The following is a 16,575-nucleotide window of genomic DNA, read 5'->3' on the forward strand; positions in this document are numbered from 1 at the left end:
ACCCTAAACGACCAGAAGTACGTGGACACCTGAGGACCTTGTTGGACGTTCCGATCCAAAACCATGAGCATTAATACGTAGGTAGTTTTGCATCATGAGCATTCTGCAGGACCTAGGTTCGAATCTCAGTGGTGCAGATTGGGTGACTCAGGAGGGAGGAGAAGGAGGCCGGACCCACCGTGACCCTGACCAGGATAAAGCTTTAGATGTGAATGAATGAATGAAATGAATGTTGCAACTTCTGCAGAGGCTTCTCACAAGATCTTGGAGTGTATCTGTGGGGATTCGAGTCCATTCCATCACAAGAGCATATGTAAGAGCTCAGACAGAGAAAGGGCCTTCCCCAAACTGTTGAGGTGCATGATATCCTGAAGGTGTTCTGAAGGTGTTGGGTTCGATTCCCCTGAGGTTTTAGTGCAGATCAGATCTGCAGCAGCATGACGCTGCTGATTCACCACATTAGCATCCACGCACCTTGCTAATAGCTGATATTAGCTACGTCTCTTTGTATTAGCACTGAACGTGAGGATAATTGCGCTACATTAGCTGAGAGCGCGCGGCCGTCGTTAGCGTGTAGCGAAGATCAGTTAGCTCAGTAACATTTGACTGCTCCCAAATTGGAGCATGCGGAGCGTCGAGCTAATTATCTTCATCAGGTGCTTAGCCATCGCCGCTAATCTTCAGTTCACGTCGCTGCTGCCGTGATTCCGATTCAACCCAAACGATTCGGTCTCGACGTGAGAGTCGAAAATTTGTGGACACCTGAGCACCACCTGAGCACCACCTGAGCACCACCTGAGCACCACCTTGCTGGACGTGCTTCTCTAGAATCGTTAGCATTAGCACAGCGGGATCAGCGCCCACTCCTCCTGGAATGGAAGGCTCTCCTTCCTGACGGATTTCGGAGTGTGTCTGTGAGCATTTGTGCCTGATTTGATCTAAAGGCTATCAGACTTAAAGAACGTCACACCAGAAGCTCAGGTTTACAATCCAGCAGGATAATGGAGTTTCTCCACACCTCTACTGGGTCCTTCCCCAAACCGTTTGCCAGATACACCTGTACACATGCTAGGGTTAAAGGTTACTAAAAGGTGTCCACATACTTTTGGCTGTATGAATCTCTGTCTATCGCTGTTCATTTATAAAGTCACTATAAAGCGTCAAAAACCCTCTGCAGTACCAGCACCGAACCACAGGGGGCGACAGAGCGGTAACTAATCAGAGAGAAATCAGCTGGGTGAGGAGGATGATTAGAGAAGCAAAAATACAGATTAGATTCTGTGGCTTTTTTTTCCCTAACAAGTTCACTATAAAGTTTTATTATTATTATTATTATTATTATTATTATTATTATTATTATTGTTAGTATTATTATTATTATTATTATTATTTTGTCATTAATATATTATTTTATTATTTTTTGTTATTATTATTTTATTTCTTCATTATTGTTTTATTTTATTATTTTTTCATTATTTTATTATTATTATTTTCTTTTCTTTGTTCATTATTGTTTTATTTTATTATTATTATTATTATTATTATTTTATTCTTTTTCATTATTATTCAATTTTATGAATTTTTGGTATTATTATTAAATTTTTTCATCATTATTTTATTTTATTAAATTTTGTTATTATTATTTTATTACTTTTGTTTTCATTATTATTTTATTACTAATTATTATTATTTTATTTTATTTGTTCGTTATTGCTTTATTTTATTCTTTTTTTATTATTTTATTAATTTTTGTTATTATTATTTTATTTTTTATTATTATTATTATTTTCATTATTATTTTATTTTATAATTTTGTATTATTATTTTTTGATGATTTAATTTGATAAATTTTTGTTATTATTATTTTATTTTTATTATTTTTTTTTTTTTCATTATTATTTTATTTTATTATTTTTTATTATTATTTTATTTTATAAATTTTTGTTATTATTATTATTTTATTTTTTATTATTATTATTATTTTCATTATTATTTTATTTTATAATTTTGTATTATTATTTTTTGATGATTTAATTTGATAAATTTTTGTTATTATTATTTTATTTTTATTATTATTTTTTTTTTCATTATTATTTTATTTTATTATTTTTTCATTATTATTTTATTTTATTACGCTTTATTATTTTTGTCATTATTATTTTATTACTTTTTATTTATAATTTTTTTCGGGACGTTGGCGTCACTAATGCCTGCGCCACCACAAACCACTAGGGGTCTCACAAACCCTTTTGCTTCACTTAGTAGATTCTAGTAGTTTAAAGCTACTAAAGCTGCAGTGAGGAGGACGGTTAGAGAGGCAAAAAATCTGAATCCTGTCCTGTTGATTTTTACTCACAAGGTCAGTTGAAACGTTAGATTTTTATGTTTTTAATCTACCCCGCCCGACCCCCCGGGGTGTTTGAAGAACCCTTGCACTTGCACTCCAGTAAAAAGTTGCGTTTGGAAGGAAGTCGGAGGAACGTTTTGGTCGTAAAACGAGCTAATTAAGCAGCCAATAAGAGCTCGCAGCGGGGAGCGCCGGACCCGACACGTGGAGCGCTGGCTCAGCGGTTTGGGTGTTTTTTTGGGTTGTGAGCGAGCGGGGGAGGGAAGGGTGAGCAGGTTCCTCATGAAGGTGGAGCTGGAACCTGCTGCTCGGTCCAAATCTGAAGCTTCAGCAAGTCGAGCAGGAATAAATTTAGGCTTTAAAAAGGAGGCGGTGAGTCACGCGCCCATTCTTCTCCTGCATTGATTTTTGGGAAACACACTCACACACACATACGTACACACACACACACACACACATACACACACGTACACACACACACGTACACACACACACACACACACACACGTACACACACACACACGTACACACACACACACACGTACACACACGTACACACACACACGTACACACACACACACACGTACACACACACACACGTACACACACACACACGTACACACACACACACACACACACACACACGTACACACACACACACACGTACACACACGTACACACACACACACACGTACACACACACACACACACGTACACACACACACACACACACACACGTACACACGTACACACACACACACACACGTACACACACACACACACACACGTACACACACACACGTACACACACGTACACACACACACACACACGTACACACACACACACACGTACACACACACACACACACACGTACACACACACACACGTACACACACACACACGTACACACACACACACACACACACACGTACACACACACACACACGTACACACACACACTTCTCTTCCCCAGAGAGTTCATTTGCATAGCAGCACGTCCCCCAGACGCCTTTTTATCCTCCCGAAACAGCCAAAATCAAAGGTTCACCAAGAGCCCAACACAGATGGGTGACGCACATGAGGCGGGCGTGGTGGAGCCCAGACGGGGCAAAAAGATCAACCTTTAAAACACCACACGGGTCGAATCGCCAACATCAATCAGGGGGCGCGTCGGAGGAACATCAAGGGCGCCTCGAACCTCCCCGGAAAATGTGGAAAATGCGGCGCTCGTGAGATCAGGGCGGCCTGTGATCGTGTTCCTTTTTCTTCTTCCTTTACAGCCGTTCGTTTTACCCTGATCAAGGTTGCAGTGAGTCAGGCACCACCCTGTAACACCGGGGGCGTCAGGAGGGAACACGACTCCATGCACTTTAAATCAAATGTCATTTAAAGCAGCTAATCCACCTTCTGCATGTTTTTTAAGGTGGGAGGAGGTCGGAGCACCATATGCAGTACCGGCTCACAGGGGGCGACAAAACTGTAACTAATCTGCTTTAAAAAGTCAGGCATGGTGAGGAGGATGCTTAGAGAGGCAAAAATACATTTACAATTTCGGCATTTAGTGGACACTTTTATTCAAAGCGACTTACATTACCATGACAGTAGCTTGTCTAAGCGATTGAGGGTTAAGGGCCCCTTGCTCAGGGGCCCAACAATGGCAACCTGACATGGACGGGGCTTGAACTAGTGACCTTTTGATTACTAGTCCAGTACCTTAACTGCTAGGCTACAACTGCTCAATTTAATCCAAATTTTTTACGAGACGTTGACGTAAAACAGCTGTTCATTTCACCCTGGTCAGGGTCGCAGTGGGTCAGAAACCACCTCGTGAACACCGTGGGGCGTCAGGCGGGAAAACGCTTCGCCCTGGCGCTCCGAGCTCTGACCTCAGCCCCACTCAACAGCTTTGGGATGAACCGGAACACCGACTGATCGATCAGTGTCCAGCCGTATACATGCTGTTGACTGTCGACTTAATGGGCACAAATTCCCATACACAGACTAAAAGGCTGTGCGCCATAAGGTGCACCTGGTTCTGTAAACCTGGCTCAGGGGTCCTGCTGTTGTGCTCTTTACACCAAGTTACGTATTAGCACTTCTGTTTCTGAATGAATGCACACCCAGGAACCCTGGAGCACTTCTAAACCTCTCAGCACTGCACATTACGGTGTGCTCTTGGTGTGATCTTTGCAGGATTCACACACACACACACACACACAGTGGGTGCTGCGCAGGAACACAGGATCTGAGGACGTGGGTTTGAACCTTATTATGTTCTCAAGTTTCTTTGGGATATGTAGATGATCACGAGGTGTTGGGTGATGGGTGACTATTCATGATGCTCGGTGCCCCACTCACCAGCTCTGGGACGAACCGGAACACCGACTGATTGATCAACACCCAGCCGTACACATGCTGCCATCTTTTGACTGAACGGGCACAAATTCCCACACACTCACTCCACAGTCCTGTGAGAAGCTTCTCAGAAGGAAGGATCACACCGAGGGTCGCTCTGTTTTAACACTGTTCGTTTGGGACACGCTGGCGGTCAGGCGTCCGTATACTTTTGACCCCGCGGTGGTGCGGGTTCAGGTGTAATTTCCCGCTGTAGCGGGATGAGCGGTCTCTAAACGTTTGTGTTAGCGTTTCCGTATTGAGCGCTGAAGATTAGCCCTAATCCTCGTCTTAAAGGAACAGCCTCGGTCAGCTGAATCAGACGCTAAACAAGCATCAGTCAGACGAGATGAAGCGGAACGTCTCGGTGCTCCATAATCGCTCCGCCCGCTCGTCCCGACTCACCTCCACGTCCCCACGGCCACAGAACCAGAGGAACGTTCCCGTCTGGGCGTGTCAGGGGCGCCGTGGTTCCCCCAAAACCCTCAACAAAAACAACAGAGGTTATAAACTCACATGAATGAATTAACAAACACAGAAAGAATGAATGAGTGAATAAATGGGTGGACAAAAGGATGGATGAACGAATAGATGAATGAATAGACAGATGAATGAATAGATGAATGAATGAATGAATAGATGGATGAATAAATGGATGAATAAATGGATGAATGAATGAATGAATAAATGAATGAATGAATGAATAAATGGATGAATAAATGGATGAATGAATGAATGAATAAATGAATGAATAAATGGATGAATGAATGAATGAATAAATGAATGAATAGATGGATGAATGAATGAATGAATAGATGGATGAACGAATAGATAGATGGATGAATGAATGAATAGATGGATGAATGAATGAATAGATGGATGAATGAATGAATAAATTAATAGATGGATGAATGAACAGATGGATGACTAGATAGATGAATGAATGAATAGATGGATGAATAAATGGATGAATGAATGAATGAATAAATGAATGAATGAATAGATGGATGAATAAATGAATGAATAGATGGATGAATGAATGAATGAATAGATGGATGAACGAATAGATAGATGGATGAATGAATGAATAGATGGATGAATGAATGAATAGATGGATGAATGAATGAATAAATTAATAGATGGATGAATGAACAGATGGATGACTAGATAGATGAATGAATGAATAGATGGATGAATAAATGAATGAATAAATGGATGAATAAATGGATGAATGAATGAATGAATAAATGAATGAATGAATAGATGGATGAATGAACAGATGAATGAATGAATAGATGGATGAATAAATGAATGAATAAATGGATGAATGAATGAATAGGTGGATGAACGAATAGACAGATGAATGAATAAATGAATAGATGGATGAACGAATAGATAGATGGATGAATGAATGAATGAATAGATGGATGAATGAACAGATGAATGAATGAATAGATGGATGAATAAATGAATGAATAAATGGATGAATGAATGAATAGGTGGATGAACGAATAGACAGATGAATGAATAAATGAATAGATGGATGAACGAATAGATAGATGGATGAATGAATGAATGAATAGATGGATGAATGAATGAATGAATAGATGGATGAATGAATGAATAAATTAATAGATGGATGAATGAACATGGTGGACGCTGGTGCATTTGGCTGCCGCTACCGTTACCGTATTTTACCGTATTTTATTGTATTTTTATCGTTTTTCGTTTTCATCTTTTTACACACCTTGTGGATCTATTTCTTTTATGTTACTTTTGATACTTTTATTTGTGCTTTTGATACTTTTTGTTCTTTCTACTGTACATCGCGTCTGCGGCCGGTGGTGAACGGTGGATGAGTTTTCCTGGGATCGGCACGATGTTGAACTATTCCGTTGACCAGCTGAGGAAGTTCAACAACTGCACTACTCCATCGTGTATTTCAGTCATCAAACAGCTTGGACTCCTTCGCCGGCCTCGTTATATTCACAGGGGCTCCCGGAGAAAGCTTGTTTATTTTCGAAACGGTAACGCTATTCCATCCTTCTGGTCAGCCGTGCGCACTGTCGCTCCGCAAACACGTCATCAGAGCGCTGCTGCCTTGCACACCAGTAGCGGTGTAGTCTCCATGACAACGCTGTCCACGGAGTGGGATGGGAAACGCGGAGTGGACTCTGCAAATCTCCGTTCTCTTCCTCGTTCCTCACAGCCAACTACACAACAATACCACTTGAAAATGGCATTGCTTAATGTTCGTTCACTCAACACAAAAAGTACTGTACTCAGTGAATTTATATCTGACAGTGAACTAGACTTTTTCTGTCTCACTGAAACTTGGCATAAACCCTTGGATTATTTTATGTTAAATCAGACCACGCCAATGGGATACTCGTATATTGATGAACCTCGTATGGAAGGGCGAGGTGGTGGTGTTGCTGCAGTCTATAGGGATGATATTAAAATAACCACTTTGTCTTTTCCTGCTGCTCTTTCTTTTGAACACCTGGCTTTCAAGTTGTCAGGGCCTACTCCTCTGGTCACTGCTGTAGTTTATCGTCCGCCAAAGCCAAACGCTTCCTTTCTCTCTGATTTTTCAGATTTTTTAACCCAGCTTAGTGCCCTCTCATCCTCTGTACTGCTTATGGGTGATTTTAACATCCATATTGATGACAACAACTGTAAATTTGCCAGGGAATTTTTGGAATTGTTACAGTGTTTTAATTTCACACAACATATACATTTTCCAACTCATAAAAAAGGTCATACTCTTGACCTTGTCTGCTCTACTGGTGTCCTAGTTCATCAGCCGTCCAGCCATGACCTTACTGTCTCTGATCATTTGACAATCATCATGGACATTGAGGTCACTAGGCCCATCACTAGAGCTAAACGTAAAATATCCTTCAGGAATCTTCAATATATCTCTCCCTCTCCCTTCTCAGATTCTCTTGTTAAAAAGATGTCTGTCTGTCCTGTACTGTCTAGTAATTCATCTGACCTTGTCGATTACTATAATGACATACTCGCCTCATGTCTTGATGAGCTGGCTCCTTTGAGAACCAAATTTGTTTCATTTAGTCATTCCGCACCATGGTACACAATTGAGCTTCACCAAATGAAATCCCGTAAACGCCAGCTTGAAAGACTTTATAAGAAAACCGGTCTAACAGTACATTATCAGATTTATTCTGATTATCTTCAACATTACAAAGACGCTCTTACGGCAGCCCGATCCACTTACTATTCCGAACTCATACATGCTGGATCAACAAATCCTAAGACTCTCTTTTCCACAATAAATAAACTTCTCAAACCAGTTGACAATACTACCAATTCCTTTACAGTTGACAAGTGTAACTCTTACCTCTCATTTTTTCAAACAAAAGTTGAGAATATCCACAATTTTCTGACAGTTTCCCCTGTCATCTCTGTTTCTCCGCCTATCTCATCTCAATTTATTACCCAGCCTCTGTCTCAGTTCTCACCTGTGTCTCTTTTGGACCTATCTGAGATCTTAACAGGGATGCGAAGCTCCACTTGTGTTTTGGATCCTGCTCCATCAAAACTTGTTAAGGGTTGTTTTCCAGTTATCTCATCACTTATCACAGAGATAATCAATTCCTCTCTTAGTTCTGGCTCAGTCCCTCAATCACTCAAATTGGCTGCTGTTACTCCCATACTTAAAAAACCTGGACTTGACTCTAACATTATGAGTAACTTTCGGCCCATTTCCAATCTTCCATTTCTGTCGAAAATACTGGAACGTGTTGTTGCCTCACAGCTCAAAGATCACCTAAATTCCAATAATCTATTTGAATCATTTCAGTCTGGTTTCCGCCCCCAGCACAGCACTGAGTCAGCCCTCCTCAAAGTCACAAATGACCTTCTTCTTTCCTCAGACTCTGGACAAATTAATATTCTCGTCCTCCTTGATCTTACTGCAGCTTTTGACACCATTAATCACTCCATTCTTCTGTCCCGCCTTGAATCCTCTGTCAACATCACTGGTACTGCCCTTTTGTGGTTAAGGTCATATCTCGTAAACAGACAACAGTTTGTTAATATCAACAATTGTAGTTCTGCCATTGCTCCACTGTCCCAAGGCGTTCCCCAAGGCTCAGTGTTAGGTCCCCTTTTGTTTATTCTTTATATGCTCCCCCTTGGTGACATCATACGTCGGCATGGTTTACATTTCCACTGCTATGCTGATGATATTCAGCTTTACATCTCCTCCAAATCCATTAATACTGAACTTCACTCCACTCTGACAAATTGCATCACTGAAATGAAATTGTGGATGAAAGCTAATTTCCTCAAATTAAACTGTGAAAAATCAGATATGATCATCGTAGGTCCTACAACCCTGGCAAAAACCACAAAAAATTTTCAAATTACCATTGATAATGACACTTTGTCTCCGTCTTCTAACATCCGAAATCTTGGTGTAATTTTTGATAGCAACCTCTCTTTTGACCTCCATGTAAATCACATCACCAAAACTGCTTTCTTTCATCTAAAAAACATAGCACGTCTACGTCCATCACTCTCCTTTTCTGCCGCCGAAACCTTGATTCATGCTTTTATTACATCCAGAATTGATTATTGCAATAGCATCCTTTATGGTACATCTAACAAAATCCTAAAAAAACTTCAGTATATCCAGAATTCAGCTGCTCGCCTCCTTACTCATACTCGCTCCCGTGATCATATTACACCTGTTCTACAAAAACTTCATTGGCTTCCCGTTGCTCAACGCATTCAATTCAAAATTCTTCTATTCACTCACAAAGCTCTCCATAATCAGGCCCCATCCTACCTCACCGACCTGCTCCATCAGCACATTCCCTCCCGTAGCCTTCGCTCTTCTGAGGCTAACCTACTGTCCATACCCTCTAGGACCAAGCACCGGACCTGGGGTGACAGGGCCTTTTCCATAGCTGCTCCATCTTTATGGAATGCTCTCCCCAAACACCTACGAGATTGTCCTGACCTGTCCAAATTCAAGTCACTTCTCAAAACTCATCTATTCAATATGGCATTTAACTTGTAACAACACGAAATAAATGCTTTTATTTTTGCTATTCTTTTTAATAGTTTTTATACTTAGATCACGACAGAAATGTGAAGTCCTAGATCCTAAAACTTGTAAAGTTTTCAGTTTCCTGATTGCATGTAAATCTGTCCTGTTTCTGTCTAATTTTAAGAAATTGTTCTATATTTGTTGTTCTCTCTCATAATTTAGCTAATTTTTAATGAACTGTCTTATGCTGCTCTCTTTGTTTTTATCTTAATTATTCTTGATGTTGATGTACTATTTTGATTTTGTACTATGATTTGTATGGTGTATGTACGTATTTGTTTTGATTATTTGTCTTATGTAAAGCGTCTTTGAGTATCTTGAAAAGCGCTATATAAATAAAATGTATTATTATTATTATTATTAACAGATGGATGACTAGATAGATGAATGAATGAATAGATGGATGAATAAATGAATGAATTAATAAATGGATGAACGAATGAACGGATGGATGATTAGATAGATAAATGAATGAACAGATGGATGATTAGATAGATGACTGAATGAATTAATAGATGGATGAATGAATGAACGGATGGATGATTAGATAGATGAATGAATGAATTAATAGATAGATGAATTAATTAATTAATTAATAGATGGATGAATGAATGAATGGATAGATGATAAGATAGATGAATGAATAGATAGATAGATAGATAGATAGATAGATAGATAGATAGATAGATAGATAGATAGATAGATAGATAGATAGATAGATAGATAGATAGATAGATAGATAGATAGATAGATAGATGAATTAATGAATGAATGGATGAATAGATTAATTAATTAATAGACAGATGGATGAATGAATGAACAGATAGAAGCATGGATGAACAGATGGAAGGATGGATGAATGAATGAACGGATGGATGATTAGATAGATGAATGAATGAATGAATGGATGAATGAATGAATAGATTAATTAATTAATAGATAGATGGATGGATGAATGAATGAATAGAAGGATAGATAGATCAAGATAGATAGTGTTCAAATACTTTTGCCCTTGTGTATGAATACAGAACAAGCTAGTGAATGTTTAGGGCCTCACTCAGGGGCCCAACAGTGACAACTTGGTGGTGGGATTTGAACCAGCGACCTTCTGATTGCCAGTCCCTTTAACTTCTGACACACACACACACACACACACACACATATATATACAGTGTATCACAAAAGTGAGTACACCCCTCACATTTCTGCAGATATTTAAGTATATCTTTTCATTAGACAACACTGACAAAATGACACTTTGACACAATGAAAAGTAGTCTGTGTGCAGCTTATATAACAGTGTAAATTTATTCTTCCCTCAAAATAACTCAATATACAGCCATTAATGTCTAAACCACCGGCAACAAAAGTGAGTACACCCCTAAGAGACTACACCCCTAAATGTCCAAATTGAGCACTGCTTGTCATTTTCCCTCCAAAATGTCATGTGATTTGTTAGTGTTACTAGGTCTCAGGTGTGCATAGGGAGCAGGTGTGTTCAATTTAGTAGTACAGCTCTCACACTCTCTCATACTGGTCACTGAAAGTTCCAACATGGCACCTAATGGCAAAGAACTCTCTGAGGATCTTAAAAGACGAATTGTTGCGCTACATGAAGATGGCCAAGGCTACAAGAAGATTGCCAACACCCTGAAACTGAGCTGCAGCACAGTGGCCAAGATCATCCAGCGTTTTAAAAGAGCAGGGTCCACTCAGAACAGACCTCGCGTTGGTCGTCCAAAGAAGCTGAGTGCACGTGCTCAGCGTCACATCCAACTGCTGTCTTTGAAAGATAGGCGCAGGAGTGCTGTCAGCATTGCTGCAGAGATTGAAAAGGTGGGGGGTCAGCCTGTCAGTGCTCAGACCATACGCCGCACACTACATCAAATTGGTCTGCATGGCTGTCACCCCAGAAGGAAGCCTCTTCTGAAGTCTCTACACAAGAAAGCCCGCAAACAGTTTGCTGAAGACATGTCAACAAAGGACATGGATTACTGGAACCATGTCCTATGGTCTGATGAGACCAAGATTAATTTGTTTGGTTCAGATGGTCTCAAGCATGTGTGGCGGCAATCAGGTGAGGAGTACAAAGATAAGTGTGTCATGCCTACAGTCAAGCATGGTGGTGGGAATGCCATGGTCTGAAGCTGCATGAGTGCAGCAGGTGTTGGGGAGTTACATTTCATTGAGGGACACATGAACTCCAATATGTACTGTGAAATACTGAAGCAGAGCATGATCCCCTCCCTCCGGAAACTGGGTCGCAGGGCAGTGTTCCAGCATGATAATGACCCCAAACACACCTCTAAGACGACCACTGCTTTATTGAAGAGGCTGAGGGTAAAGGTGATGGACTGGCCAAGCATGTCTCCAGACCTAAACCCAATAGAACATCTTTGGGGCATCCTCAAGCGGAAGGTGGAGGAGCGCAAAGTCTCGAATATCCGCCAGCTCCGTGATGTCGTCATGGAGGAGTGGAAAAGCATTCCAGTGGCAACCTGTGAAGCTCTGGTAAACTCCATGCCCAGGAGAGTTAAGGCAGTTCTGGGAAATAATGGTGGCCACACAAAATATTGACACTTCAGGAACTTTCACTAAGGGGTGTACTCACTTTTGTTGCCGGTGGTTTAGACATTAATGGCTGTATATTGAGTTATTTTGAGGGAAGAATAAATTTACACTGTTATATAAGCTGCACACAGACTACTTTTCATTGTGTCAAAGTGTCATTTTGTCAGTGTTGTCCCATGAAAAGATATACTTAAATATCTGCAGAAATGTGAGGGGTGTACTCACTTTTGTGATACACTGTATATATATATATACACTGTATATTGTCTTTAACCTTTTGTATAACATTTATATTTTTGGTCGTGTTTTTCTCTCCTCGGCGGCGAGTCCTCGTATGTGAGGGGACTTTAAAATAAGAAATCTTTTCTTGGGGCGGATATAATTAATCACAGAGGGAAAACATGTGGTATAATTACTCAGGTTATTGAGCGAGGAAGAGGAAGGACGCGGCGGCGCCACCACTCTCTCCTTCTTTCATCTATTTTCTTTCTTCGCTTTGAATAATAAATAATTTAAACTCTTTATTTTCTTCTTTTTTAATTTATTTCTTGACGTCTGTGTTAGAAGAAGGAGATATAACGATCTCAGTATTTCAGGTCATTATTTTACACGTGTAGTGGACAAAATAACAGAAACCCCTGAGTGGTTATTTCTCCTAAATGAGCTTCTATTAAAAATAAATAATAATAATAAATAAATAAATAAATAATAAAATCCTGATCTACTTCTCAGTCTGCACTCCGGAACCTTCAGTGATCTGCTCATTTTATTCTGGTGCTCATCAAACCCCCTGTAATTCATTACTATGAAAAAAATCTGTGCGCCATAAGGTGCACCTGGTTCTGTAAACCTGGCTCAGGGGTCCTACTGTCGTGCTCTTTACACCAAGTTACACATTAACACTTTGTTTCTGAATCCTGGAGCACTTCTAAACCTCTCAGCACTGCACATTACGGTGTGCTCTTGGTGTGATCTTTGCAGGATTCACACACACACACACACACACAGCAACACAGGATCTGAGGACGTGGGTTTGAATCTTTATGTTCTCAAGTTTCTTCGTTATATGGAGATGATCACGATGCCCTGTGACGTGTTGGCACCCTGTGTTAAGTGTGTTTTTCACCCTGGGTCCTGAGCCAGTGTTTTTGGGTGGAACTGGACCCACTGCACACCTGATCAGGATGAAAGCAGAGAACATGATAACAGGACTTAACTCATGAGAACAGCTCAGTCCGCAGGTTCACTTACTTTGTAAGTTCTCTTCTCAGAAACCGAACGTGGTGGAAGCACCGCGCGGTGAAATTCGGTAAATGTCAGCGCCCCGGTTGCCACGGTAACCCAGCATAAAAGCAAACAGAGAAGTGGCAGCGAGCGATGCTAAACATCTCCAGCGAACGTCAGGAGCGTTACCCAGAATCTGATGTTGAATCAGCAGCGTCGGTCACGCCGGTTCTGTTCCGGTGAATTCTACACCATACCGGCGTGGCGGGGCCGGGGGCCGAGGGGAGGGGACCCGGTGGGGGGGGGGGGTGGGGGGGGGGGGGGGGGTGTTTAGCAGCTGATCATGTTCGTTGGTCTGTTTTCTTTTGTCAGGAAGAATCCCAGAGTCACCGCAGAGAGAGAGAATAATAAATTACAAGCTGCTGAAACACGAGTGCCTCTCTCCACAGTCAAGCCAGCTTTACTTCTACTATCAACTAAACTCACATATTTATAATAATAATTAAAAATAATAATAATAATCATAATAATAACAATAATAATAACAAACATAATATTAGAAATAATAATAAATAAAATAATAAAAATAATAGTAACAACAATAAAAATAACAAAAATAATCATAAAAATGAATATAATAACAATAAATATTACATTTATATCAACTATAATAGTATTAATAATTATAAATATGACTATAATAAATATAATATTACTAATTAAAATGATAAAAATAATAATTATAAATATATAAATAAAAATAATAATAATAATAATATTAATAATAATAATAATAAAATAATAAAATAAATGATAACAAAAAAAAAATATATATATTATTAATTATTATTATTATTATTATAAATATATTTTTAAAATATACATTTATAACAATAATAATAAAAACAAAAATTATAAAAGAACAATAATAAATATAATACTAATAATACTCACAGTACTAATAAAGATAAATAAAGATTTTTTTAATACTACCACTACTACTACTACTAATAATAATAATAATAGTAAAAAAATAATAATAATAATAAATTCCTAAAATGAAAAAAAAAGTTAATAAAATAAATGTAATGTTATTTAAATATTTTTTAAAGTTTTTTAGCGGGGGCGGGGCGGTGTGGGACCGAGCGGGGCGGTGTGGGACCGAGCGGGGCGGTGTGGGGCCGAGCGGGGCGGTGTGAGGCCGAGCGGGGCGGTGTGGGGCCAGGCGGTGCGGTGTAGGACCGAGCGGGGCGGTGTGGGACCGAGCGGTGCGGTGTAGGACCGAGCGGGGCGGTGTGGGACCGAGCGGGGCGGTGTAGGACCGAGCGGGGCGGTGTGGGACCGAGCGGGGCGGTGTGGGGCCGAGCGGGGCGGTGTGGGGCCGGGCGGGGCGGTGTGGGGCCAGGCGGTGCGGTGTAGGACCGAGCGGGGCGGTGTAGGACCGAGCGGGGCGGTGTGGGGCCAGGCGGGGCGGTGTAGGACCGAGCGGGGCGGTGTAGGACCGAGCGGGGCGGTGTGGGGCCAGGCGGGGCGGTGTGGGACCGAGCGGGGCGGTGTGGGGCCAGGCGGGGCGGTGTAGGACCGAGCGGGGCGGTGTAGGACCGAGCGGGGCGGTGTGGGGCCGAGCGGGGCGGTGTGGGACCGAGCGGGGCGGTGTGGGACCGAGCGGGGCGGTGTGGGGCCGAGCGGGGCGGTGTGAGGCCGAGCGGGGCGGTGTGGGGCCAGGCGGTGCGGTGTAGGACCGAGCGGGGCGGTGTGGGGCCAGGCGGTGCGGTGTAGGACCGAGCGGGGCGGTGTGGGACCGAGCGGTGCGGTGTAGGACCGAGCGGGGCGGTGTGGGACCGAGCGGGGCGGTGTGGGACCGAGCGGGGCGGTGTAGGACCGAGCGGGGCGGTGTGGGACCGAGCGGGGCGGTGTGGGGCCGAGCGGGGCGGTGTGGGGCCGGGCGGGGCGGTGTGGGGCCAGGCGGTGCGGTGTAGGACCGAGCGGGGCGGTGTAGGACCGAGCGGGGCGGTGTGGGGCCAGGCGGGGCGGTGTAGGACCGAGCGGGGCGGTGTAGGATCGAGCGGGGCGGTGTGGGGCCAGGCGGGGCGGTGTAGGACCGAGCGGGGCGGTGTGGGACCGAGCGGGGCGGTGTGGGGCCAGGCGGGGCGGTGTAGGACCGAGCGGGGCGGTGTGGGACCGAGCGGGGCGGTGTAGGACCGAGCGGGGCGGTGTAGGACCGAGCGGGGCGGTGTGGGGCCGAGCGGGGCGGTGTAGGACCGAGCGGGGCGGTGTAGGACCGAGCGGGGCGGTGTGGGGCCAGGCGGGGCGGTGTGGGACCGAGCGGGGCGGTGTAGGACCGAGCGGGGCGGTGTATGACCGAGCGGGGCGGTGTGGGACCGAGCGGGGCGGTGTAGGACCGAGCGGGGCGGTGTGGGGCCGAGCGGGGCGGTGTGGGGCCAGGCGGGGCGGTGTGGGGCCAGGCGGTGCGGTGTAGGACCGGGCGGGGTGGTGTAGGACCGAGCGGGGCGGTATGGGACCGAGCGGGGCGGTGTAGGACCGAGCGGGGCGGTGTAGGACCGGGCGGGGCGGTGTAGGACCGAGCGGGGCGGTGTGGGACCGAGCGGGGCAGTGTAGTGCGGTGTGGGCCCGCCTGCTCTCGGTCCGGACCAATCGTCTCATACATCAAAGCTCTGCTGAACATTTACAGAACTGGATCAGTCGCTGCCGAACGTGATGCTGTCCAAACTGTTTTTGGAACGTGCTGCAATAATCTAATTTGAAACGCGTGTCTATTTACTAAAATACACAAATATTTAAATCAACTTTATAAAATAGAACAAAGGGATTTTTATCATTGATTTCTTGTTTAAATATCTTTTTACATCCTGTCCCAACTTTTATTGGCTTTTGATGAGACGTTTATTCTTTTGTTAACAGAATTTGAGCCAAAAACTGAAGACTGATGAGAGATGA

The 16,575-nt window shown here is 42.9% G+C and overlaps 1 protein-coding gene across 1 annotated transcript; it reads right to left on the reverse strand.

Moving 5' to 3' along the window:
- Positions 1-14,733: 14,733 nt before the first annotated feature.
- LOC134329515 (basic proline-rich protein-like) lies at positions 14,734-16,281 on the reverse strand. The gene has a single exon (XM_063010802.1). The coding sequence runs from the start codon at positions 16,279-16,281 to the stop codon at positions 14,734-14,736; it is 1,548 nt and encodes a 515-aa protein (XP_062866872.1).
- Positions 16,282-16,575: the final 294 nt, after the last annotated feature.

This window comes from Trichomycterus rosablanca, chromosome 15 (assembly GCF_030014385.1).
Source record: "Trichomycterus rosablanca isolate fTriRos1 chromosome 15, fTriRos1.hap1, whole genome shotgun sequence".
Lineage (NCBI taxonomy): Eukaryota > Metazoa > Chordata > Actinopteri > Siluriformes > Trichomycteridae > Trichomycterus > Trichomycterus rosablanca.

Excerpts from the sequence above, each read along its gene's own strand:
- LOC134329515 (XM_063010802.1), bottom strand. The coding sequence starts at position 16,281 with ATGAGACGATTGGTCCGGACCGAGAGCAGGCGGGCCCACACCGCACTA.